The sequence below is a fragment of the Medicago sativa genome, chromosome 8 (assembly GCF_051527215.1).
Source record: "Medicago sativa cultivar Bolivia chromosome 8, Bolivia_mono, whole genome shotgun sequence".
NCBI lineage: Eukaryota > Viridiplantae > Streptophyta > Magnoliopsida > Fabales > Fabaceae > Medicago > Medicago sativa.
The window spans coordinates 82861313-82888659 of record NC_140756.1 but is presented as its reverse complement, the minus strand read 5'-3'; the positions used below and the strand labels follow the sequence as shown (position 1 = coordinate 82888659).

General features: G+C 34.7%; 2 protein-coding genes across 3 annotated transcripts; both read left to right on the top strand.

The window, feature by feature from the left end:
- The first annotated feature begins 8712 nt into the window (after positions 1-8712).
- LOC146902295 (uncharacterized) lies at positions 8713-14639 on the top strand. Its single transcript, XM_085733987.1, is given in 12 exon segments — positions 8713-9038; positions 9124-9191; positions 9270-9331; positions 9421-9570; positions 10074-10250; positions 10558-10770; positions 11038-12084; positions 12086-12714; positions 13218-13283; positions 13374-13443; positions 13770-14241; positions 14244-14639. Coding segments are annotated over 12 exon segments (3363 nt in total). The 5' UTR covers positions 8713-8838; the 3' UTR covers positions 14453-14639.
- Positions 14640-24150: 9511 nt separating this feature from the next.
- On the top strand, positions 24151-27136 carry DIN10 (Raffinose synthase family protein). 2 transcript variants are annotated; one of them, XM_085733012.1, is made up of 3 exons: positions 24151-24376; positions 24470-24522; positions 24719-27136. In XM_085733012.1, exons 1-3 carry the CDS (start codon positions 24154-24156, stop codon positions 26960-26962), a joined length of 2520 nt encoding a protein of 839 aa, XP_085589138.1. In that variant the 5' UTR covers positions 24151-24153; the 3' UTR covers positions 26963-27136. The 2 variants fall into 2 exon arrangements, with proteins under 2 accessions (XP_085589138.1, XP_085589139.1); XM_085733013.1 differs by lacking the exon at positions 24470-24522.
- The last annotated feature ends 211 nt before the right edge of the window (positions 27137-27347 follow it).

The following is a 27347-nucleotide window of genomic DNA, read 5'->3' as shown; positions in this document are numbered from 1 at the left end:
TATGGCATTCAAAATTAATAAGAATACGGGTTCAAAATGTGATTCTACCATGTTTCTTGCTAGAAACCGAGGGGTTTATACTAAGAAGTTATTAAATAAGATAAGCAAGTCATTATTATATCACTCATACTTGAATATGCGAGAAAAACCTAAACTTTAGTTGATTAAAGTATCTAATGTATTCCAATTACATGAAGTATGCATGATTGATTTTCTATGTGCATCCTTTTTCAATCATATGTTCTCACCGTCTTGTTTTTCCATTTGAATTTGTTTATGCATGCATGAATTATACTCTCATTTTACCACATGGATTATCTTGAATAATTATTTAGCTTAACCCACCATGGCAATATTTAGCATTAAATTCTTATCATCGTAAATTAATCAACACAATGGAATTTGATGTATAAATAATTATGTAATGTTATGGACAGCTCTACCGGGAACTAACTTATAAAAACAACTTATATAAAAACAAGGCTTAAATATGCTTTTGGTCCCTGCAAATATAGCCAATTTGGGTTTTGGTCCCCGTAAAAAAAAACTTTTGAAATCGGTCCCTACAAAATTTTTTGTTTTTTAAAAAGGTCCTTGGCCCCACTTTCTTGCTTATTTGGCACATTTTGATCTAGGTGGCGGTTGATGACTATGCAATCAAGTACATGTGGCAACGACATGGCAATTACTATATTTTAAATATTTTAAAACATTTTCAAAAATCAGAATAATTATTTTTTAAATAAAAAATATATATTTACATTAAATGAAAAATTAATTTAATTGAAGGAAAAGGGCTAAACGGCCACGATACCAAATAAATCCAAACTTTACATTCATTTTAGTAAATCATTTTAGTAAAAATAAAAAAGAAGGAAAAACATTTTTAACTTTCTTCATCTTCCTCCCTTAGCCTCTTATTCATCTTCATACATTCATCATTAAAAAATCCAGCTTTTTAAGCTTCATGTTTCGCCAATTCGGGTAGAACGGACCTCAAAATCATGTTTTGTCGGGAATGAAGTTGCCACAAGATAGCCTTCCTTATCCAAATTCTTAGCAAGAAAATCGGGGGTGTTCTTCTTAATGTTTCCATACACAATGGCGAGTCAATTCCTCTTTCTAATTTCTATCCTTTCTCATCTCTTTCCCCAAAACGCTAACAATGGCAACCAATCACCGTTACCGAATCAAACGATGAAACTCACCGAAATTACCGAATCGGTATTGGTAAATCCACACATAGAAAAGCAATAATAACAACAAGAAATTTGCTCATATTTGCAATTATCTCTTGGATCTACAACGAAACAACAAAAGAGCTAAGAAACGAACAAACTTTTCTTCCTCTCCACACCAAATTTTCTTTCAAACAAACACAACAACACACCCCCATCTACAAATCGGAACTCAATTCATAACGAAACATCCTTCATTTTCTACCCATTCTAAACCAAAACTAACAACAAAGTAAATCGAGATTCAAGGGGAAGAAATCACTTCTTTACGAAAATTAGGAACAGTGAAAGATAACAAAAAACGTCACAAACCCGGTTATCAAGTCACCGCAACTTAACACTTATCCGCCGTCGTCATCATCACGCTACCATGTGCACCACCGTCATCCGCTGCCGGGGCGTCCCGTTCACCAACCACCGGATCTGCCATCGCCGGCGACACCCACGACGTGGATGTTCTCACTCTCCTTCTCACGCGACTCTATTCCATCACCATGCCGTCACCGTCATTCGCCGCCTCTTTCGGCAACCTCCACCTTCAAATTCAACCACCGGATACGAGATGAGGTGGGAATCAAAGAGAATCGAAGAGATTTTCGTAGGTGTGCTTAGCTCAAGACATTTTCATTAGTTTGGATGAAGAAAAGAGGAGGAAAAAGATGAAGGGGAGTTGATGAAGAAGAAGAAATGCGAAAACGGAATGCGAGAAGCATTCATTTTACGGTTATTTATTTTAATTAAAATTTAAATGTTTTTTATTTTTAAAAACTAATTTTCTTTGAATTAAAATGATTTTTTAATATTTAAAATAATGTAAAATGCCACTTGTGTGCCACATGTACATGATAGTACGGTCGGCACATGCCACATATGTGAAAATGGGCCAAATCATCAAAAAAGTGGGGCCAAGGACCTTTTTAAAAAACAAAAAATTTTGCGGGGTACGATTTCAAAAGTTTTTTTTTTTACGGGGACCAAAACCCAAATTGGCTATATTTGCGGGGACCAAAAACATATTTTAGCCTAAAAACAATTATAACTTTACTATATCCTTTACTATGGAAACAACTTATACATAAACACTTGTATAAAAACCTTATGCCATAAGAAATTATATGACAAAACCTCATGCCATAAGAACTTAATTAAGTTGTATATCCAAACATATCTAATTATTTAATGAACAACTTCACAAGCAATATTCACATAAGGCAAGCATCATAGTTTTGCCATCCCTATTTTTCCATTTATTTTGTCGTTTTTTATTTTAATAGTAGACAATCACTTGTTATCATAGCATATAATATAATATTTTTGACAAAATATATAATACCGTACTAGGTTAGTAATGTCAATTATTAAATTATAAAATATATAATACCGTAAAAGGGTAGTAATGTCAATTATTAAATATATAATTATCTTTTCTTTCCTTTTTTCTCTCTTTCAATCAAACCAAACAACTAAACAATCATCTTGCTTTTCATTCACTTTCTACTCACTTTCATTCCTACCACTATCTTTCCTCATACTTTATTTCCTTCAACTTTCTTTTCTCATCCAAACAACCCATAAAAGATAAATAATATCATCTTCCAATACATCTAGTGTCTAGTATGAAAAAATAATTTATAATAACACAGTATCGGCCTTACGTGCACAATTAAATTTCCGGCTATTTATCTTCATGTACATACTTGATTTTGTTTGTGGATGGGCTAAGGCTCATGAAATTATAATGAGCAACATTGATGTGGATTGTTTTTAACTTTAATAAGAATAAACAAAAAATTAGATTGAAAATTTAAATAATAATAAAAGATAAAAATGAAAAAAGGAAAAGGAAAACAAAAAAAGAAAGTAAAAGTACTATATAAAAGGATGGATTATGAGTGTATGAACCCAACCATAGTCCCTAGATACTAGGTTTGCATTGGTTTCTCGCTTCTTACAAAAACTAAATTGAAAATGGTGGGTCAATCAAAAATTCTTCGATGTTTCTCGATTCCAAAGTTTAGGCCTCTTACAATTCCTAAATTTGAAAAAAATCCTAAATTTGAGAAAAGTTCAACTCATACTACGGCTCCTTCTCCTTCATACTTGGAGACGAGAGACAAAGGCGAAGAATCTACTCAATAGGCGTCCAATTCCACCTACTTATGAGTTCAATCGGATACTTCATTCGGTTGCCAAGAATAAAGATTTCAACTCGGCACTCAAGATTGGCCGAAGTTTTTATAACAGGACAAGTTCCCAAAAATCGCATTATGACATTCAAAACTAATAAGCATACATGTTCAAAATGTGATTCTACCTGTTCTTGCTAGAAACCGAGGGGTTTATACTAAGAAGTTATTAAATAAGATAAGCAAATCATTATTATATCACTCATACTTGAATATGCGAGAAAAACCTAAACTTTAGTTGATTAAAGTATCTAATGTATTCCAATTACATGAAGTATGCATGATTGATTTTCTATGTGCATCCTTTTTCAATTATGTGTTCTCACTTTGTCTTGTTTTTCCATATGAATTTGTTTATGCATGCATGAATTATACTTTCATTTTACCACATGGATTATCTTGAAAAATTATTTAGCTTAACCCATCATGGCAATAGTTAGAATTTAATTCTTATCATCATAAATTAATCAACACAATGGAATTTGATGTATAAATAATTATGTAATGTTATGGACAACTCTACTAGGAACTAACTTATAAAAACAACTTATATAAAAACAATTATAACTTTACTATATCTTTTACTATGGAAACAACTTATACATAAACAACTTATATAAAAACCTTATGCCATAAGAAATTATATGACAAAACCTCATGCCATAAGAACTTAATTAAGTTGTATATCCAAACATATCTAAGTATTTAATGAACAACTTCACAACCAATATTCACATAAGGCAAGCATCATAGCTCTGCCATCCCTATTTTTCCATTTATTTTGTCGTTTTTTATTTTGATAGTAGACAATCACTTGTTATCATAGCATATAATATAATATTTTTAACAAAATACTCCCTCCGGTCCTATTTACAAAAAACAATTGACTTTTTAGATACATTGAATAACTTATGTATTTGGTCTATAATCTAAACCAAATTCATAAATTATTCAATGTATCTAAAAAGTCAAATGTTTCTTGTAAAAAAGGACCGAGGGAGTATATAATATTGTACAAGGGTAATAATGTCAATTATTAAATTATAAAATATATAATACCGTAAAAGGGTCGTAATGTCAATCATTAAATATATAATTATCTTTTCTTTCCCTTTTTCTCTCTTTCATTCAAACCAAACAACTAAACAATCATCTTACTTTTCATTCACTTTCTACTCACTTTCATTTCTACCACTATCTTTCCTCATACTTTCTTTCCTTCAACTTTCTTTTCTCATCCAAACAACCCATAAAAGATAAATAATAAAAAACATTGTTGAATGAAATTAAAAACATTGTTGAAATTATGCTGTGTTTTAACTTGTTAACTCGATTTTAAAGTTGAAAACAAAAATTGATTTGTCTAAAAAAAAAACTGCACCAAGCTGGTCCAACCCAAACTGCATTGGTTTGATTGAGATGATTTTTCACTTCAAAACCGAACAAAACCACACCATGAACACCCCTACAATTAATACCATGAGTGTTATGCTTACAATTGATGTATATTGAATAAAATTACTTTTTTTAAGCGAGATGAGAAATTAAATCTCGGTGGTAATTGAGGAAAATCGGTGTAAAATTTGTATGTTTTCAATGTAACACTTTTTTTTTCAAATTTTACAATAAAACATTATTCGAAGTGTTTAAAACAATTATTTAAATAAGCCACATAAATCTACAATTACAATGAACCTAATAAATATTTCTCCCATACTATACTCCACGCAAAAAGGAAAAAAATTAGATTTATAGAATTTTAATTTTTAATAAAAGACTTGTTGAAATATTCAATGATATATTTTTGTTGTTGTTGACAATCATATATATTTAATTTTTTTAAAAAAACTTTATTATTTCTTCTCTTAATCATATACATTTAATTACATGTATAAACTTCTATTGCATTATATAAGTTATTGTGAGATTTAAAAATTATAAGTAATCGAATTCTAAATTTTATAATAAAACCACATATGAACCGATGTGACATGCAACCCTACTCCCAGGATTCTCTAAGCCTTAATTCTCACCAAATTTTTTCAAATGACAGTTGAATAATTTTGTTCTAGCAAATGGTGGTTACAAGTTTTTTTTTTCTTTTTCTTTTACATGCAATGTACTTGAGTGTTATATGTTCTCTGGATAATTTATCATTATTCACACACATTGAATATTACACCTTATGTAACTTGCCTATAAATGAAGACATGTTGCTTGATCATGTAACGTGGTCAAAGGATTTACCATACACCTTTTCAATATTTAGTATATCAATAATGCATTAACTTGTGCAACACATATTTTATACAGATTGTAAATATATAATGCACATTGAAGTGAGTTTTTTTTAAGTAATTTCTAATGTGAAAAATACATCAAATAATCATTTCAAATATAAATACGTAGAAGAGAATGTTCATTCCTATACAAATAAAGGTGCACCGGATTACATCAAACTATAAATAGTTGATTTTTACACTAAGTTTAACGCATGTATATGATAAATATTTAGTTTAAAGAATAAAATCAACAAGAAAATTATAAACTTACTTTAAGTTTGTTTTAAAATACAAAATTGTAAATTTTAGGTGAGTACAGTTGTTCATAAACTCTTAATGTGCAATTTTTTAACCTGTAAAAGAATCTTAGTTATAATAATAATATAACAATTAAGTTAATTGTACAACGATTGACGAATTATGATTCATAATTTAAAATCTAATACCCGAGAGGGAGATATCATATTGAATCTGTCAAGATTAGTAGACATTATTTTCAATGCATTTTCTTATATGTAGTTCATTATTTTGCCTTCGTATTTCCTTAATCATAATTCTAATGTTTAAGCAATATTAACAAGTTTTATTTGCAGAAGTTGTCCAATTGTTAAACTAACCACTTTTACAAAAGGAAAAATGTCTACCAATATTATAAACTTTTATAAATCATATTACAAAGTTTGCAAATACAAATAAATTATAAACCATACATTATATAAAATAAGATTAAATATGTTTGTGGTCTCTATAAATATACCAACTTTTCGTTTTAGTCCCTCTAAAATTTTTCATCAACTTTTAGTCCTTATAAATTTTTCAATCACTACTTTTGGTCCCTATTTTTAAGTTAACTTTTGCATTTTTTAATAAAATTGTGCAAAAATGCGTAGAATATTGTAAAAATCTTTCCCAATATGTATAATATAAACTAGGTTTAAATATGTAATCAACCTCTCGCCAATAGGCGTCATTTCGATTTTCATCATCGAACTTACTACTTCTTTCAAACATCCACTACAAATATTAATCATTTTAGTTTTGATCATAATCCCATTTGATTACCGACGTGAATGTGTTTAGTGAAGTGGCATTGACGTGACACAACGCTGACCGAGCAAGGACAATGACAACTCGGCAAAAGCCATCCGAAATGACCATTTTACCCATAATGACTTCATGCGCATGAGAAAAGTCCATTATACCCTCTTTTCTTCTAACAAACTTATGGGAAGCCAAAAACACATTGCTTTTTTTTTTCAAGAAAAAAAAGACGTTGTAGTTTTTTGCTGTACAACGAAAGAAAATAATAAAGACATAAATCCATCTATGTCACGAGACTCTAAAGCTGTTAATCAAAAGCCAATAATAACATCAAAATCATAGGGAACTACAGAAACAACAATACCAACAAAGTATGTTTATATGAATTTTGGAGTCGCATTTATGTAGACAATGATTCAAAATTAAAAGGAGAGAAGTGTGTCACATTTGATGATTATGAACCTTGAATTCATCGATCTTCTTTTTCCTAAACTAAAATTTGAGTTTTTTCTCACATGTGATGACTACTATCTCATTAGCTGTTTCAGATTATTTTAGTAAGTTGTTCAAAATAACTCAAGCAAAAAACTTGTGAGGAACTTATTGTACTAACTGTTTGAAAGAATTGGTAAGTTCAGTGACAAAAACTTAAATGACCTATATTTGTAGGGATTGATTACATATTTAAGCCTATAAACTAATAGTTAACAAATTATAAGTAGATATTGTATGTATATCATAAAAAATTGCGAGCTTGTTAAAACAACAACCTTTAATTTTCTCACTATATGTTAGCCACCTTTGAGGATCCAAACCACTTTCTATCATAATAACCATAACATTTTTTAATCGACTTTGTATAAGATATTTAGTTTGTTGCAGAGTCTTTTAACAATAGTCTACGAAAAAGGTGTATAAATGTAACTATACAACTAGTAAAATATTTGATAAGGTACTCGGAAAAAAAAACTAGATTTGCCAATGCAATTGTTCGAGCTGATTTTTTTTCCAATGAAATGAAGGATGAGTGTATTCAAAAATGTCAAATTCGTAGAAAAAATACTTTGATAAATGTAAGCAACAAACATCAAGTCTGCTTACAAATCTTTTTGGATATGTTATTTTTTATGTATTGTAAATTAAACATTTGAGTCATTTTTTTCTTCTCTATAAATAGAACTCATGATAAAAATACCGCATGAGACAAGTTTGAACTTGAAATACTCATCTTCTCTATATTTTGTGTGTGATTATGCAACAAAAAACACTTCATATACGAAACAAATCTAATAATATGATTATAAGGGCACCGCTATTTTAGTTTGTCCACGACACCAAAAATCTTAGGATGACTTCGCATGCAATCAATATTTTTCAACATTTTTCTAATAAAATAAATTAACATCATTTATACAAAGTAAAAAAATGTTGGCAATATACTCCCAAACATAGCAACTAAAGCAACGAAATTCCCAATGATAAAAAATACATTCCACTATATCCATATACAATATACACTTTGAGCTTGTATTTAGCTCCAATACATCGGAGCTAAATACATTCCACCGTATTTAGCTCAAATATACACTTTTGACCAGGATAAATATTGGGTAGACCAGGATAAACATTGGGTAGCACTTGGGCGACATTGTGGTGGTGATATTGGTGACGTAGTCCAACCACAATGTCACAATTGACTTTTCTTCTTTCTCTTTCATAAAATATTTTTGTTTTATGTACACTTGTGACATTGTGGTTGACCAATGTCACCAATGTCACCAACCGTAATGCCACCTAAGTATTTTTCCGATAAACATTAGTTAGAATTTTGTACCTTTTTAGGAGAGTTAGAATTTTGTACTTGAAGTTCACTTGTTTTCTTTTGACACGGATAACATTAGGTAGAATTTTGTACTTAAAAGTTCATTTGTTTGGGTATAAAAAAAACTACTCAATTTACTATTGACCTCACTGGAGGGAAATAAAACCCCAAACCCACGTTCTGGCGCGAAAGGTTTCTTCATTCTCTCGTTTCTTCCACCACTCATCACTACTAGGGTTTAATCGTTTTGTAATCTCTGCAACAAAACAATGTCAAAAGAAGAGATTCTTGAAATCCAAACCCTAATTTCTTCCAATGACAACTCCAACAAATCTTCAGGCTACTCTACACTCCTTCAATTCCAACAACATTCTTGCATCAACTCTTCTTCTCTTCAATCCCTTGCACAGAACTCCAATTCCATTATCTCTTCCACCCTTTCCGATATCGAACACCACGACGAAGAAATGTCAGTATCCATATCACTTTCTTTTAATTCTCTTGTAAAATTATAATTTTTCTTTAATTTATTTATTTAATTATTTATTTCTTAGAGCTGCACAAGCCTTGAAATGTTTGGGATTCATGATTTACCATCCCTCCATTGTTTCCACGCTCCGAGGTAACAGTTTTTGTTATTTTCTAAACTTTGTGATTTGATTTGATTTATGGAACGCTAATTTTCTATATTGTTTTACAGTGGACGATGTTAATTTGGTTTTGGATTCATTATCCAAACTTATTACAACCACAAAATTGAAGGTTGATTTTTTTTTTTAATTTTTCTACATTTATTTGTTTCTTGTGTATGTTATGTATTGACATTAACATTTTCTATACTATTGTTGCAGACTGTTTGTAATTTAGGGGTGTGGTGCTTATCTGTACAACAGTTAGGTGTATCGTTCCTTGTTACTCACTTTGATTCTTTGTTACGCGCGATTGTTCATGCTCTAGACAATCCAATGGGTTCTTTGTCAACAACATTTGAAGCTACTCAGGTGCTTGTTTTCTTTAACAAAGTGTTTGTTCTTGCATGTGGTTATACACATTTTTAAACAGAAAAGATAGCAAAATTTCAACTTTCGAGTAGTTTTTTTAATGGTCAGCCGATTTTCTGGTGGGGCGTTTTTAATACCCACAAAGTGTTAATTGGCATATCATGAAATCAGCATTTTGATACTCAAATTTGGGGATAATCCTCGTATTGAAATAGAATTAGAGCTTATGCTTGGCCCTTGTCGAAAATGGAGACTCGAATTCAGAAAGTTATCATATAAATCAACTCATCTTCTATTCTTTTTTCCCTTTTATATCGACAAGTTTTTTTTGTCTTAAAATTTATTACACAGAGAACCAAGATCATCATTTGTATTATTCATCAACAATGTCACTAACTAAAAATACTGGCTATGTCGCTCTGGATCTCCTTGTGTTTATTATTTGAATTCGTATTAAAGTGTAGAAATTTCTTTTGATAACCAATTTCAACCTTTCGTGGCAGGCTATAATGAAGCTCTCTGGTCAATTAAGTGAGCGAACGAGAGACTCATCACATATATGGGCTCCTCCAATATACAGGAGACTTCTCAGCACAGACAAGAGGGAGAAAGATTCCTCAGAGAGGTGCCTGTTGAAGATCAACTCTATAGTTATTCCTCCTTCACTGGAGCTCTCCAAGGTACCAATTACCTTCAACATTAAGAGATGACTCTGTACTCTCAGTGGCATGACATGCTTTTACTATACCTGTTTAAGCTGCTAGATTATTGTTGTTTAGTGTTTATATGTCTGTGCAAATTATTCAAGTTAACTCTGCTGCCTGCAAGTTTTGCTGTGGTAGAAAATTATCTAAACATTGTTTTTTGGGGTATTGCAATGTGGAAATCAAAACAAACTATATCATGACCATGACGTTTCATAACTGTGTAGTATAAAGTTTCATGCAATGGTTTATACATGTGCTCTCTGGGCTCCTTTTTCAACAGGTTCTTGTCAAAGATATGAAGATAAAATTGCTCAATGGGATGAAGGATTTGCTAGATAGTGGTATGAAGATTCAAGCTATTCAAGCATGGGGATGGTTTATTCGAATGCTCGGGTCCCATGCTTTGAAGAACAAGCATTTAGTTAATGATATGTTGAAAATTCCCGAGCGTACATTTACAGATCCTGACCCTCAAGTTCAGATTGCCACACAGGTACCATATATCAGTTGCTGCATTATCCCATGAATGATTCGTAGTGGTGAGTTATGCTTAGATGCAATTCTATTCAGATTTTAAGTGACAAACATAAAGTGGCTTAACAAAGCTTGATTAACATTTGAAGACCGATGAATAGAGCACTCACTTAATATTATTTTTTTGTAAGCAAAGAGAAGTATGAAACAATCGAGCATTCACTAGTTGTTGGCATATTGTTTGCTGATTTCTGCTTATGTAACTTTTCAAGTGTCTTACGTGCAGGTTGCCTGGGAAGGTCTTATTGATGCCCTTTTTTCCCATCCAATATTGGTTTCAGAGAAAAAGACACCACCTAAAGATAATTCTCTCCAGAAACAGCATTCATCTAGTAAGACCAATTGCGAGGATCAAGTAAATGGGATTTACAAAAGCATAAAACTTATAATGACTCCACTGATTGGCATCGTGTCTAGTAAATGTGATATATCAGTTCATTCATCCTGCTTGAATACATGGTGTTATTTGTTACATACGCTTGATACCTCTGTCAACGAATCATCATTGATAAAAATGGTTTTAGAGCCTATTCTTAAAGTAATATTTCAGAATGGACCCGATAGCAAGACCATCTGGTTATGGAACCAGGGCCTTGATCTACTCAGCGATAGTGTGGCACAGAAGTGTAGGGATGTACACTGCATTGAAACTGGACATTCTTCATCTGACAAAAGCTCTTGGAAGCAACATCCAATTAGATGGCTGCCATGGGATATCAGTCGATTGGACTTTTATCTGAGTATCATTTTTGTTATCATTCGTCAAGCATCAGGGGCAACAGTCACATGTGATCACAGAAGTCATGTTTATGATGCTGCCTTAAAGATATTTAAATACGTTCTGAAAGGAGTCAAGCTGGACATGGAAAGTCCATCTACCAATTATGATGGTGTTATATGCTGCTTGAACACATTACTAACATTTGTCAAAAAAGTATGTGAAGATTTATACTCAGATGGAAGTGAAAATTATGATGTGTATTATACTTCCCTTCGATTTATAGATGCTATCACAAAGGAGTTAGGTTCTTCTATCTTGGGATCTCCTCTGTACAAGTTTTCCTTAGACCTAAAGTACATTAATGACATGCAATCAGTTGATCATAACAAACACCTAAAATTTCTGACTGTCAACTGTATTTGTTACATGGACAAGGTCTCTCCATTGGTTTATTTGATAGTGCTTTACTTCCATATGATGGTTCAGTTAACATTAAAGTCCCAGCAATCAGACCACATTTCACAAGGGATGTCTGAATATTTTAAATTTATTTTTTTCTTCAAGTTATCTCCTGGATAATCTCCTCACCTGTACTGGCCTCTTGTACAAACATGCTGAACCAATTTACTTAAATATATGGGTAGCAGTGGCTCAAGGTCTGAATTACTGTGTATACGATGCAAACTGCGAGTCACTAAAGGAATCCTTGTCCGACAGCAATGAATATTATTCCATATGCCACCTTTTAATGTACCCCATCGTGACACATTCTGAAGTTCCAAGATTGTCCTCATCAAATGCTAGCAGTTCTATGGAAAAGTATCCCGTATCAGCAGAAAAAAAGCCGAGTCTTGAACTTGTTATTCAAACATGGAATTCCCTTTATCGTTCTCTTAGTGCAGGCTTTGGATGTTCAACAACCACTAATTTCTCAGGGGATCTGTGCAAATTGATAAATAGGTGGCTTGATGAAAATGTCGGCATATTAGGGAGTGACACTGATTTCAAGTTAACATGCAATGATATAGATCTTGGTGTTCTTCATCTATCTGGCAATTTCTTGATATGCATTCTTGAACAGATTCAGACTTTGGAATTAGTTTCAAAAACCAACAGAAGTAAATCTGAATGCGATAGCAAAATACTCTACAGTATAAAGAATTGCCTAACCTTTGCTTCCAAGTAAGTTAGAACATGTCTTGTTAGGATAAGATACGCCTTTATTTGATACCTGATCTCTCTGTCTCTTTCTCTGATTGCGTGCGTCTGTGACTATTTTTTTATACTCGTGTGAAATAAAGTTTGTTTAATGGTAGAATTCCCTCTTCAACATGAATATACTTTTCTCAATAGCCTTATAACAGCGACCATTTTCTCATCCTACATTGAGTTGGAGATGTGAAAAGCAATTTCGTTGCCATTTCAAATTTCAATTAATTCACTTATTTTCTTTTCCCTTTTGTTTTTGTTTTGTATATAGTATTGGATCCTATTTGTTTTTGGGGCTAAGTTATTAGAATGCTGAGATTATGATCACAACTTAGCAAGTAATTGACTGCCTGATATGGTTTTTGAATATCAAATATGATTTTAGCCCAACCTTTGGCGTGTCAATTGTTTTCAAAATCAAAGAGAATTGGGTTTATATAAATTGCTGCTGATTATTTTCACATGGCATTTTTCAGGTACATGCATTTGTTGAGGATAAAGATGGTGACAGACCCACCGCCTAGTTTTGTTGGGACATCAAGGTCAGTCAATCTAAACTTTCTAATCCACAATGCATGCTTGGTTAATCAATGAGTAACTCTTTTTGACTCTCACTTTATCCTAAATCACAGGCTATCTTCTGCACTAGCACGCTTTATCAATCACCTTCACCGGAAGCAAGATATTCTTCTTTTTCTGGAGGTTTGTTTCCCTATATCTACTTCACAGTTCGTTGAAGTTACCTCTATATGTCATTAAAGTATTTCTACTTCACAGTTCTAGACTTCTAGTGGCTGATGATTTTTATTAATTATATGTTTTTTTTAATAAATGACATTCAACGCGTTGTTGATTATCAGAACAATGATAGTAGATTAAATTTCTTTCAGTTGGTCTTCCTTTTCCCCTTTGTGTTTCATTGTTTTGTTTAGAGGGAAATGAATTTGACTTTGCAGAAAACCTCCATTGCTTGAAAAGTTTTGTTCTGTTAAAAACTGGTATTTGATTTTCTGTATAATTGATTGCAGATTATTTCCTGTCCACTACTTCAATGGCTATCAAATATGGGAGTGCAGGATGAAGGAACAAACAATAACCTAAAACTTCTGTGGACTGAAATTCTTAGCTCCTTAAGAAGAAGTCAACCTCCATTACATTTTGGTCCGGCCTTACTCGAACTTCATGAACCTCTATTTGAAAAAACTCTTGATCACCCATATCCCTCCATATCAGAGGCAACTATAGAATTTTGGAATTCTACATTTGCTCAACAAATTATTTTTGATTTCCCCCCACGCCTGCTTCATGTCTTGGACAAGCTATCCAGACAGGGGAAATTAAAACTTCAGAGTAGAAGCATATCATATTTTAAAAAATGTAATACTCGTGAAGAAGTTGGTGATGCTCTGCAGGGATACAAAGTCGCTGCAAAACATAACAGGACTTCTAAGAGGGTGGAATTAGTGTTGGATACACAAAAAGACGCGCCTCTTTTAAGTTTTAAAAGAAGAGGTTGGAACTGACTGAGCATCAAAAAGAAGTCAGGCGAGCTCAGCAAGGAAGGCAAAGGGATACTGGAGGACATGGCCCAGGAATTAGAACTTACACCAATGCTGACTTTTCACAACAAGGGGTTGATGATTCGCAAGAAAGCTTAGATGCCATTAGAGATTCCGAAGCCATACTAGAAATGTTGAGAAAAACCATTTAATTGACTTTAAGTGCTGCACTGTGCACTGCCACAACTTATGGAGGGGGCTATATTTCTGAATGCCTAAATTATTATCTAAAGACTAACTTGTATTGGTAAAATAATAATAATTGTAAACTTATAAACTTAGATTATAGTTCATCCAGTTGGTGCTTGCTGGGGTGGAGGGAGGAACCACAGCCCCAAATTATTATCTAAAGGCTATATTTTTGGCATTGTATTGTATATAGCATACTCTCATGGTTTGGTGAAGTATTTGTATAAGTTTTTGTCTTGTTAAAAATGATCATAAAAAATGAAATGTTTTCAAAAAGGCTTAAATATGATTTAAGTCTGCAGAATTGACTCCTGCTGCTTTAGTCCTACAATACAAACTGTGTAGTTTTTGAAGTCTGCAAAATTGCTTCTTTTTGAAACAAGCCACCATTATTAATCTCGTACTAACATCTTGTTTATGTGTTAAATGGAATACCACTTATTGATAACCACGTCAGTGATCAGTGCCACCTAAGGCCTCAATGTATCATCATCATTTTTGCCTATGGAGGGCCATGGTGCAACCTTATTTGCAGACCAAGATGAAGTGTATCTGGTTGAAGAATTGAATTGGATAGTGATGATCGGTCCAGTTTTGGTGACACCGTATCTAGGATTTGGTTAAAATTTAAAATAAGAATGAGATTTACTTCTTTCTTTGAGTTTAATGATGCAATATTGTATTCTGGCGTGGTGAATGGAAGAGACCTTAATTTTTTTTTTTTTTTTAATTTTATTTTAAAAATTGATGTATTTCATGGTAGAGTTGTGTGAAGGGAAAATGTGCCTTGGAAGCGACATTCATAGCTTAAAATTCCAAATGGATAAAAGCAAAGGTATGTATGCCATATGATTTTCGATCATTAAGCATTCGTAGATCTGTTAACCATATATTATCTTGCGGGGAAAAACGGAAAAATTTGTTGGAGAGTCCGGAAGAGCATAAGTGTGTATTAACGAACCAATGTCTTAGAACCGAAGTTGTCACCTTTTTTTAAGACATTAGATTTATGAGTCGACTCTATCATAGTTAATACGAGAATTAACCACTCACATTTGAATCCACCACAAATTACTACACCATTCGGTAATGACATTGTAGATCATATCACTTCACTAATATGTTACATTCAAAAGGGTCTTGAGCTCAAATTAGTATTGTTCCATCTACCCACTAGCCAATTAAAATATTACATTTGTGCCCACAACTAAATTAGAATATTTTCCAAAAAAATCCACCAAGTAAACCAATTATAAGTGTTTTTTTCTCTCCATTTATATTTTCCTTTTAATCTTGTCAATCTCGTAAGTCATATAGTAGATTTGATATACAATTTAGTATTTGATAGTTAGATGAAAGACAAACATGATCAAAGTGCAAACTTGACTGTTATGTTTTATGATTTTGTTAGGCCTACCATTACTTTTTTTAAAGGCTTGAGTTTGATATGATATGTCAAATTTTGAATACATCACCATAAGTATCTTTAAGTAAACTAATATGATAATTGACAACAAATCATGGAGATAAACTTTTTATAAATATCGATAAAATATGAACATGAAAATCACACCTACTCAGATTTGAGATATAAGGGTGAAGATTGATGTTAGGGTTCTAAAAGGTTTGAGTACTATTTTATAGATTTGAGAGTCTATCTAAAGTTTTTTGTAATAAGATCTTCAAAAAGTTTGACATATTTATATAGGTCAATATTCTTAAATTATTAAAAATATGAAAAATGCCAACTTACGCTATAACAACACGTGTTAAAGAACTTACTTCAAAAAAAATAAAAAAAACACGTGTTAAAAACTACATACAATAATTATGTCCTAAAAATCATGTATTTAAATTTTCAAAAGTATATATGTTAATATTTTCAATGCAAAATTTATATTCTTGAGTTTGTTAACATATTCACAACTTATAATTGCATTCTATACCGTATAGAAAATTCACAACTTATAATTGTTGAATAACAAATAAAAAATTACAATATCCAATTCAAATCACATAAAAATATGGTGTTGAACATCATTTTTGATATCCACCTAACATTTTTCGGATTCAAAACATCAATACACTATGCAAAAAGGGGGTTAAACAAGTTGATCTATCAGACCCTACCGGCTTTGGAACTCCTAAATCATAATTTAAGTTATGTTGTGACAAATTAACCATAAGATGATGCATGGGGTATATTTGAATAAGTTATCTTGCTATTTTCAGCATGGCATTCTGACATGCATTGAATCCTTTCAGTTTGTAATATCTTCAGGTTGATTGAATCTATTTTGATCAACAAGGCTTCAAAATCTTATCTTCTCCCACATGCTTGCACCATTTCCTCCAATAATAATTAAGTTAAATATTCATACCAAAATTGAAAACCAATTTAAAGATTTTAATGCAACAAAGAAACAATTTTTTTCATTCAATCCGTGTGATACAAGTCTAAAAAGACGATCAATCAATCTTGAACTTTACCCATATATGAATATTCAGAATGTGCCACCAATACGGCAATACCCAATTGACCAAGTGGATGGATGATGGACAACGTTCATATTCTCATGTCATTCCCAAGATATTTCCTACTTGTGCCTGCAACATCATGTTAGTTCCAACTCAGTACTCACTTCACTAAACCTCCATAATACACTTTTTTTTATCACCAAAATACGTTTACATCAAACATACAATCAAGTGGGCCATTTCTAATCATACTAGCATTCGTGGCATAACGAATGGGTCCAATGTCATGATCAATCTCCAATAATTGTTCCAAAATTTCAACAAGCCACGGAACTATTAAAGAAAAATAAAATTCTCACTGATTAACCATTAATTAAATACTTAAAGTTTAAACTAAACCTCAAAAGCTTATCTACGTAGGAGTATATATACACGTATTAGTACATGACTTAACCTCAACCCCATGAAATTAAGCTTAAGCAAATAAGTAACGCGGTTGTGTATTTAACCTTCGCAAAGCAAGCCCATAATTTACGACTATACGATTCTACTACTTCTACAGCTACGACTACACGTATACAACAGTCAATATAAATATACTTATCTCATTCTAATTTCTATCCAAAATTTTATTTCCACCCAATGGAAATTATTCATGTGTCCAAAAATGTCATGTCGCAAAGTATGACATTTTCAGCTTTTTATTCTTCCCAAATGTTTTTCGCAAGATAATTAAGGTAAGCAAGTTGAATTGAATATGCGTGGATCCAACGTGGCGATAGAACTAGTTGGACCAACTGATCTTTTTTTTTTTTTTTTTTTTTTGAAAGATTTGGAAGCTAGTATGAGCAACCTCATTTGCTTGCCTCCTAATAAACTCGACATGAGAGTTTGTTAAAAAGTTGTTAAGGAAGTAGATACTACTTTCCATGATGGACCCAAACTCGGTGATATCTCCTCGGCCATTGTTGAAGTAATCGGCGACTTTTTAGAGTCAACTTCGAAGTCAACATTTGTGAGTTGAAGTTCATGTATCCACCGAATTGCATGAAATAATCCCGGTGGCCTCCCCAACATCGGTAGAACAAGCCGGACCGAACCACATGGTTTTAGAACGAATATGATTCCCATCCGAATCTCGGATGCACATTCCAATTCCAACTTTGTTTGTGGCGTTTGGAAAGGAGGCATCTACATTACACTTGAATCTTCCGCTTGTTGGTTTCGTCCAACGAAGAGTTGCGTCCATATTGTTGGAAGAGCTCGGAATGGAAGTGGAATTGTCATGCCTTTTAGGTACCGCTTACGATTGGCGGTTCGCCGGCCTTCTAATAAGTGTCTTGCTCTTTCCAAATTGTTACGATCGAATCGACACTGTTGCCATAACTTGAGATTCCTAGCCTTCCAAATACTCCACATAATAGTAGCAATATACTCCATTTGAGCCGCAAAGTAGCTTTTTGCAATAAGTTGAATATAATATCGAGTGCATTATCAAGGCGATACAAGCATGGAGAAATTAAATGCCACATATTCGATGTACGCCAAATTTCAATTGCTATTGGGCGGTGAAAAAGAATGTGGTAACTATCTTCATGGGGATCTTCACATCTAACACACTCGAAGGACGGTTAACACCTCGCTTCGCAGTTTCACTCGAGTTGGAAAACAATCTCTACAAATTCTCCAAACCAAATTCTTGACTTTGGGGGGAACTTTCGCCTCCCGAGATACCACTCCAATACCCGGGTTTGCGCAAGTGATCATTATTTATAACCTCTTCAATACATAAACGATATGCACTTCTTACCGAGTAGTGTCCATTCTTCTCCGCCTTCCATATCAATTTATCCATCCGGACTCGAGGATGGAGGGAGGTGTTTAAGATGTTTAAGGCCGTCTCTCTTGGAAATAACCGACGCGACCAACGGCTCATTCCAAGCTTTCACCTCTTGATCAATTAGATGTCCCACGGAGTAAGGTTGAAGAGCCAACATATCATCACCAATGGGGGGGATGCGGATCCCGACCCAATCCATGGTTCGGCGATGATAGGAATATTAAAACCGTGTGCCTATCTTCCACCTTGTTCCTTGTCGAACCACCACTTTGGCGCTATGTATGCTACGCCAAACAAAGCTAGGGTTATGACCTTAATTTGGCATCTAGATAACTACTTATTCGGGTAGTATCTAGCTTTAAAAGATTTTTGAAACGAGACTTTCCGGATTAGTTTGTAGTTGCCACCCTTGCTTACCAAGCATTGCCACATTAAAAGGTTTGCCAAATCCTTGAAGCCCATTACCACCATTATTCTTATGAACGAGAAAGTTTTTCCCAGGATAGCCAATTTAGACCTCTATTACTAGTACCACCATGACCCCACCGTAAATTGTTCATCATCTTTTCAATTTCATCCAAAAGTGTATTCGGTAACCTAAAGATACTCATGACATACGACGGAATGGCTTGAAGCACGAGATTTGATCATGACTTCTCTACCCGCTCTACAATATAGGAATCGGTGCTTGTTGGTTTCTTTGAATAATTTCTTATGGCTTCTTCCGAGAATGATAAACGGAGAAACCGTTACCCAATTCTTCCGCTGCGATCCACTATCATGATGCACTAACCCCGGAACGACTTGACGGCAGCAACTATGTCGAGTGGTCGTTGAATGCACAAAACAAGATCGTAGGCGAGAAAACGTTGGGGTTACGTCACCGGAACAAAGGCTGCACCAAAAGACCGGAAATCCGAGGAATATGAAACATGGGAAGATGAAAGCGCTTGGTCAAGTCTTGGCTTCTGGATTCTATGACCAAAGAAACCAGATTCCTCTTCATTCGCTTGGCTACGGCAAAGGAAATTTGGGAAACCGTGAAGGAGACGTATTCGGTAAACCAAGATGCATCAAGAGCATATCAATTGTATCGTGAGGTAATCTCTACTCAACAAAATGGTGGATCTGTTATTACATACTTTAGTAAATTGCGAGAGGTTATGGCAAGAGTATGATGCTATTAATGATTGTACCATGGAATGCCCTAAAGATGTTGAGAAGTATAACAAGATGGTTAATTCCCAACGAGTTTATGTTTTTTTGGCCGAGGCTGGATTCACATTTGGATGGAGTTCGTGGTCGTATCCTTGCTACCACTCCGCTCCCAAATGTTCAATCGATGTATGCAATCGTTGTTTGTCTTTGAAGCAAATCGCCAAGAAGCTATGCTTGGTAGTGAGCCTGCGAGGGGTCCGTTTTCTGTGTGAAGAAGTATCCCAAGAAAGGAGTTCGTAAGTGTACCCAGTAATGGTGATAATCATGTAGTGGAAGCATGTTTTAAACTCCATGGATATCCGGATTGGCATCCAAAAGGAAAAAGTAATTCCAAAGCAATAAGGCGTAAAATATGAAGAGCCATAATTCTACGAAATTTGCGGGATTCGTAACCAAATCGGGTATATCTAACTCTGCTCTTAATCTTTCGTTGTTACTAGGGGTAGAGATTGGATAATCGATACGGGGACCTCTTGACCATATGACTTGTGAGCGTCATGTATTTACTAATTTTTTCTCTGGTGGTTCTAATTCTAAAACAATCATTATTAATGCCAATGGAGTCCCATCTCCTATTGAAGGTGTTGAGTCTTGTATCCCTTTCACCCTCCTTATCAATATACGATGTCTTATTTGTTCCTACTTTGAATTGTAACCTTCTCTCTCGTCGGCAAATTACTCAAATCACATTCTTGTGTTGCTATGTTTTACCCAACTCATTTGTCTTTTACGGAATATACATACCAAGGAGAAGATTGGCGGTGGTAGACAAAGTGAAGGATCGTATTATCTTGAAAATGTTTCACAACAAACCCATAATGGAGCATTGGCTCATCTTGCAAGTGATCACATACAAGATAAAAATAAAAAGGAAATTTGGCTATGGCATAAACGATTAGGACATCCTTCTTTTAGTTATCTAAAGAAATTATTTCCATCGTTATTTCATAAATGCAATATTTCGCATTTTCTTTGTGAAACTTGTGTAATGGCAAAAAGTCATCGTGCCGTTTATCCTTTAAGCAATAAAAAAACCGATTTTCCTTTTTCGTTAGTACATACCGATGTTTGGGGCCCCGCCCCACAATCTACGCATAATGGGAAAAAATGATTTATCAGTTTTGTTGATGATTGTACTCGGGTAACTTGGGTATATTTGTTAAAACATAAAAGTGATGTGTATGATGTGTTTCGCTCCTTTTATCAAATGATAGTTACACAATTTAACACATGTATAAAAGTGATTAGATCGATAATGGAGGGGAATATTTTAAAAAGGAATTAATAGAGTTCATGAACTCTAAAGGCATTTTGCATCAAACTACATGTCCTTACTCACCCCAACAAAACGGAGTGGCCGAGAGGAAAAATAGACACATATTAGAAGTGACACGATCACTCTTAATAGATGGTAATGTTCCATCTCATTTGTGGGGTGAGGCTGTGAACTCTGCCGTTTACTTGATTAATCGAACCCCTTCTAATGTGCTTAACTTTAGAAGACCTCTAGATGTGTTGTCGATCATTGTGTTCTTCCTTCCATTGTTCATTTACTTCCTCGTGTTTTTGGATGTGTTATATATGTGCACTTACACCCACATCAACGTACAAAGTTTGAAGAACGAGCCGTTAAATGTGTTTTTGTTGGGTATGGATCAACTCAAAAGGGTTATCTTGCATACCATCCCACATCAAAGAAATTTTATATTTCTATGGATGTAACATTTCATGAAGATAATTTTTTTTTCAATTCTACACTTCGGGGGGAATGAAAATGAAGTGCAACATCATGATATTAGTTTATTTGACATTTCAAATGTAAAATTATCTTGTGGGGATCACTCTGGGAAGTGAGCCGGTCTTAAATATGGACATTCCACTTTTAGATAATACGGTGTCTTCCGATCATATCCAACTAGCTCAATCTTCTCCACAGGGTTCAACATGACTCTTCAGAGGTATCTCTTTATCCTATCCTTGATAATACACATACTGAGATGAAGTTGATCCTGTTTTTAATTAAAACCGATCATGAAATTGATCTGGCTTACATGATCCCGTTTTTAATTCCGAAACCGATCATGAAATTGATCTGGTTTACATGAGACCACCATCACACCTAACACCGAGTCGACTACCGTCCAATATATTCTTCCACCCCGGCCTAATCGTGGTCAACCTCTGTCGGATATGAACCGGACCCTCAATCCAAAGCTAAATATCCCATTAGTAATTATGTGTCAACTCACAAGTTATCCCTGGTCATATGCATCATTTGTATCTCAATTATCCTCAATTTCTATTCCTAGTAATGTACAGGAAGCTTTGGCGGATCCTAGATGGACCGAAGCAATGGGCGAGGAGATGACGGCTTTAGAAAAGAACAACACTTGGGATATTGTGACTTTACCAAGAGGGAAGAAACCGGTGGGGTGCAAATGGGTTTTTACAATAAAACACAAGGCCGATGGAAGTATTGAGAGGTATAAAGCTCGCCTAGTTGCTAAAGGTTACACTCGGTCTTATGGTGTAGATTATCAAGAGACGTTTGCGCCGGTAGCCAAGCTCAACACCGTGAGAATACTTTTGTCACTAGCAAAGCAAACCAAGATTGGCCTCTTCTACAATTTGATGTGAAAAACGCTTTCTTACATGGAGAAATTTTAGAAGAAATTTATATGGATTTTCCACCAGGTATGGCAGAGTCCATGATAAATTCAAATGGAATGAAGGTTTGTAAATTAAAGAAGGCTTTGTATGGATTAAAACAATCCCCAAGAGCATGGTTTGGAAGGTTCACCAAGTCTATGAAGGCTTTTGGCTATAGAGCAAGTAACTATGATCATACCTTATTTTTGAAGAAAGGAGAAGGTAAAATTACGGCCTTAATTATCTATGTAGATGATATGATAGTTACAGAAATGACCAAGATGAGATTTCTAGTTTGCAAAAATATCTTGCATCCGAATTTGAGATGAAACAACTTGGAAACCTCAAATATTTTTTGGGTATTGAAGTAGCTAGATCAAGCCAAGGTATTTTTCTATGTCAAAGAAAGTATACTATTGATTTATTATACGAAACGGGTTGCTTGGGTGTAAACCGAGTTGATACCCCAATTGAACAAAATCATGTGCTTTTTCAATGTTCAAATTCAGCTAGCATAGATAGAGGGAGGTACCAGAGGCTAGTGGGAAAATTAATTTATTTGTCTCATACACGTCCCGATATTACCTATGCGGTAAATGTTGTTAGTCAATTTATGCATGATCCACGCAAACCTCATATGGATCTTGTTGAGAGGATTTTGAGATATTTGAAGTCTACTCCTAGGAAAAGGAATTTTGTTCTCAAATCATGGAAACTTAGAGGTTGAAGGGTACACCGATGCCGATTGGGCGGTGGTCGAAAAATGATAGAAGGTCTACCTCTGGTTACTTTACGTTTGTAGGAGGAAATCTTGTAACTTTGGAGGAGTAAAAAACAACCGGTAGTAGCAAGATCTAGTGCCGAAGCGAGTTTAGAGGCATGGCACTTGGGGTATGTGAACTTTTGTGGGTACGAAATGTTTTGTCGGATATGGGTTTTAAACCAAAGGAAGCTATGAGGTTGTCTTGTGATAATACATCAGCAATAGCAATTGCTCATAATCCCGTCCAACATGATAGAACAAAACATGTAGAGATTGATAGACATTTCATCAAAGAAAAGCTTGAAGCCGGAGTAATTTCCTTTCCCTTTGTAAGATCGGAACTGCAGTTAGCCGATGTTCTCACCAAAGGAGTGACAAGCAGAGTGTTTAATGAGTCATTATTCAAGTTGGGAATGTGTGATATCCATGCACCAACTTGAGTGGGGGTGTTAAGATAAGTCAACTATTCTGTTAGCTAAATTAGGCAGTAAGATATTATGATAGCAGTAAATGTAAATTAGTAAATTGTACAGTGTGTAGTTAATTGGCAGCTGTCATTCCCTTAATAGAGGAGGAACTATAGGGAGTCTTGTGTATATATGTAACGTTGCATTACTCTATGAAGATATATATGAAATTATTCTCTGAAACTGATCTTAAATAATATTTATTTATTTATTTATTTAATAACTGGAAAAAGTTGGAAACAGAGGACTATGATAGTTCTTGTTAACAACACTTTGACGAGAAACATGTTAACAACAATGGTGTTCAACTCATGTTATTATAATCCTTCTTCTTCTCTTCCTATAAATATCAAACCCAATCCATTTCTTTCCCAACAACAACATCACACATTCCTTTCACGTATTCATAGTCATAATAATCCAACTGTATTATTCAAATATCTCAACCACAAAAATCATCTCCAAATTTCTGGTACACACTCTTCTCAATCTTAATCTTCTTATCCTGTAATTCTTTTTTGTTCCTTTTACTTTTTATTCATACATTTCTTGTTTCATGTTTCAGATTTTACAAAACACTATTCAAATACAACATTTCCATTAATTTCTTCTTTTAAGGTACTGTAGAAACAACAACATTTAGTTATTCATTTTGTGTATATTTGATATCACAATGAATATGACGGAATAACTAACTTTTGTAAAATTATCGTGATTCTGACATATCTAACGTGATACTAAACAACATGCTGTTCATTTCAAATTCAACCTCCATTTTCATTATTTTATATTTAAATTTTGTTATCCGTTGTAGAGAAGAGAGGTTGAGGTTGAAGAAGAAATGACGATCAAACCCGCTGTTCGTGTTTCCGACGGGAAACTAATGGTAAAAGATCGGGCAATTCTAACCGGAGTATCCGCCAACGTAACTGAGACGTCAGCAGCTACTACCGGACCGGTGGACGGAGTTTTTCTCGGAGCAGAAATGGATAATTCAGATAGCAGACACGTGGTTTCACTCGGAAAATTAACAAACGTTAGATTCATGGCGTGTTTCCGTTTCAAGCTATGGTGGATGGCACAAAGAATGGGAGAAAAAGGAAGTGAAGTTCCATTTGAAACTCAATTCTTATTGGTTGAAACCAAAGATGGGTCCCACCTTGAAGAAGAATCAGAGATTGTTTACACCATTTTTCTTCCTCTTGTTGAAGGCTCATTCAGAGCTTGTCTTCAAGGAAATGTTTCTAACGAAAATCTTGAACTTTGCATTGAAAGCGGCGACGTTGATACTAAAACGTCGTCCTTTTCACATGCTTTGTTCATCAGTGCTGGTACCGATCCGTTTGCGACGATTCACAATGCTTTCACGGCGGTGAGGAATCATCTTAAAACTTTCCGGCTCCGTCATGAGAAGAAGCTTCCTGGAATTGTTGATTACTTTGGTTGGTGTACTTGGGATGCGTTTTATCAGGATGTTACTCAGGAAGGTGTGGAGGATGGTTTACAGTCTCTTTCCGGCGGTGGAACGCCGCCAAAATTTGTTATCATTGACGACGGATGGCAATCTGTCGCCGGTGATTTGGAGGATTCTTCCTCTTTGCAGAGGTTAACTGATATTAAAGAAAATCCTAAGTTTCAGAACAAGGAGGAACCAGAAGTAGGTATAAAGAGTATTGTGAATATTGCAAAGGAAAAGCATGGTGTGAAATTTGTTTATGTTTGGCATGCTATAACGGGTTATTGGGGAGGGGTTAGACCGGGTTTGAAGGAAACCGAGGAGTACGGTTCAGTGATGAGTTACCCTGAGATTTCAAAGGGTGTTAGAGAGAATGAACCGACGTGGAAAACCGATCCATTAGCGGTTCAGGGTTTGGGTTTAGTGAACCCAAAGAAGGTTTTTAGTTTCTATGATAATTTACATAAGTATCTCTCAAGGGCTGGTGTTGATGGTGTTAAAGTTGATGTGCAGTGTATTTTGGAGACACTAGGGGCCGGCTTAGGTGGCCGAGTTGAAATTACCAAACAGTATCATCAGGCCTTAGATGCTTCTGTTGCAAGAAACTTTTCGGATAATGGTTGCATCGCGTGTATGAGTCATAATACTGATGCACTTTACTGTTCGAAACAAGCGGCTGTTGTTAGAGCTTCTGATGATTTCTATCCGCGTGATCCAGTTTCACATACAATCCACATTGCTTCGGTTGCGTATAATAGTATTTTTCTTGGGGAGATTATGCAGCCAGATTGGGATATGTTTCATTCACTACATCCTGCGGCTGAGTATCATGGTTCGGCCAGGGCTATTAGTGGTGGGCCTGTTTATGTTAGTGATAAGCCTGGGAATCATGACTTTGATTTGTTGAAAAAGATGGTGTTGCCGGATGGGTCGGTTTTAAGGGCGCGCTTGCCTGGAAGGCCGACTGCAGATTGTTTGTTTAATGATCCGGCCCGTGATGGTGTGAGTTTGCTTAAGATATGGAACATGAATGCGTATGGTGGGGTGCTTGGAGTGTATAATTGTCAAGGTGCTGCTTGGTGTGCTAATGAGAGGAAGAATGCTTTTCATCAAACGGATTCTGCTGCTCTTACTGGTTATGTTAGAGGACGGGATGTTCATCTGATATCAGAGGCTGTTGCTGGAGACGGTGATTGGAACGGTGACTGTGCCTTTTATGCTCACCATTCCCGTGAGCTTGTGGTTCTTCCTCATAACGTTGCTATGCCATTGACCTTGAAGGTGTTGGAACACGAGGTATTTGCTGTTGCGCCTGTTAAGGTTTTCAGTTCTGGACATAGGTTTGCTCCTATTGGGCTTGTGAACATGTTCAATGCTGGTGGAGCGGTTGAGGGGCTTGTGTACAAGGACGATGCTGTTCGCTTGGAGATTAAGGGGTGTGGCAAGTTTGGTGCTTATTGTTCAGCTAGACCAACAAGGTGTTTGTTGGAAGACAGTGTTGTAGATTTTGAGTATGATAATGATTCTGGTTTGTTGAGTTTCGCAATAGATTATTTGCCACAGGAGGGACAATGTGTTCACCATGTTCAGATTGAGTTATGACTTAGTTAACCGTCTTTTTAGTCAGATTTAAAGTAGCTGTTGTAATATGGAGAGGATAATAGAAGAGAGAGGAGGGGAGGGTTTTCAATCATTTAATTTTCCACTTATTGTGTATTCATTCACATCCATTGTTTGTACTAGCTGTGATTTATTGAATTATCATTATTGGTGAAACTTGAGTTTATGATATTCCACAAGAGTAGACTAGTACTGGTACTTTTTTTGTTTATTTTGAAATCGAAATTGGAGTTCATAGCAACAGCTTGTGTGAAAGTGGTGATAATAAATTCTTGGGTAATGTTAACCGGTGCCCCCGGGCACCTTGGTTAAGAAGCAAATATAGTATGAATTGCATTGGAAATTGTGTTGTCAATCCCTTTAAAGT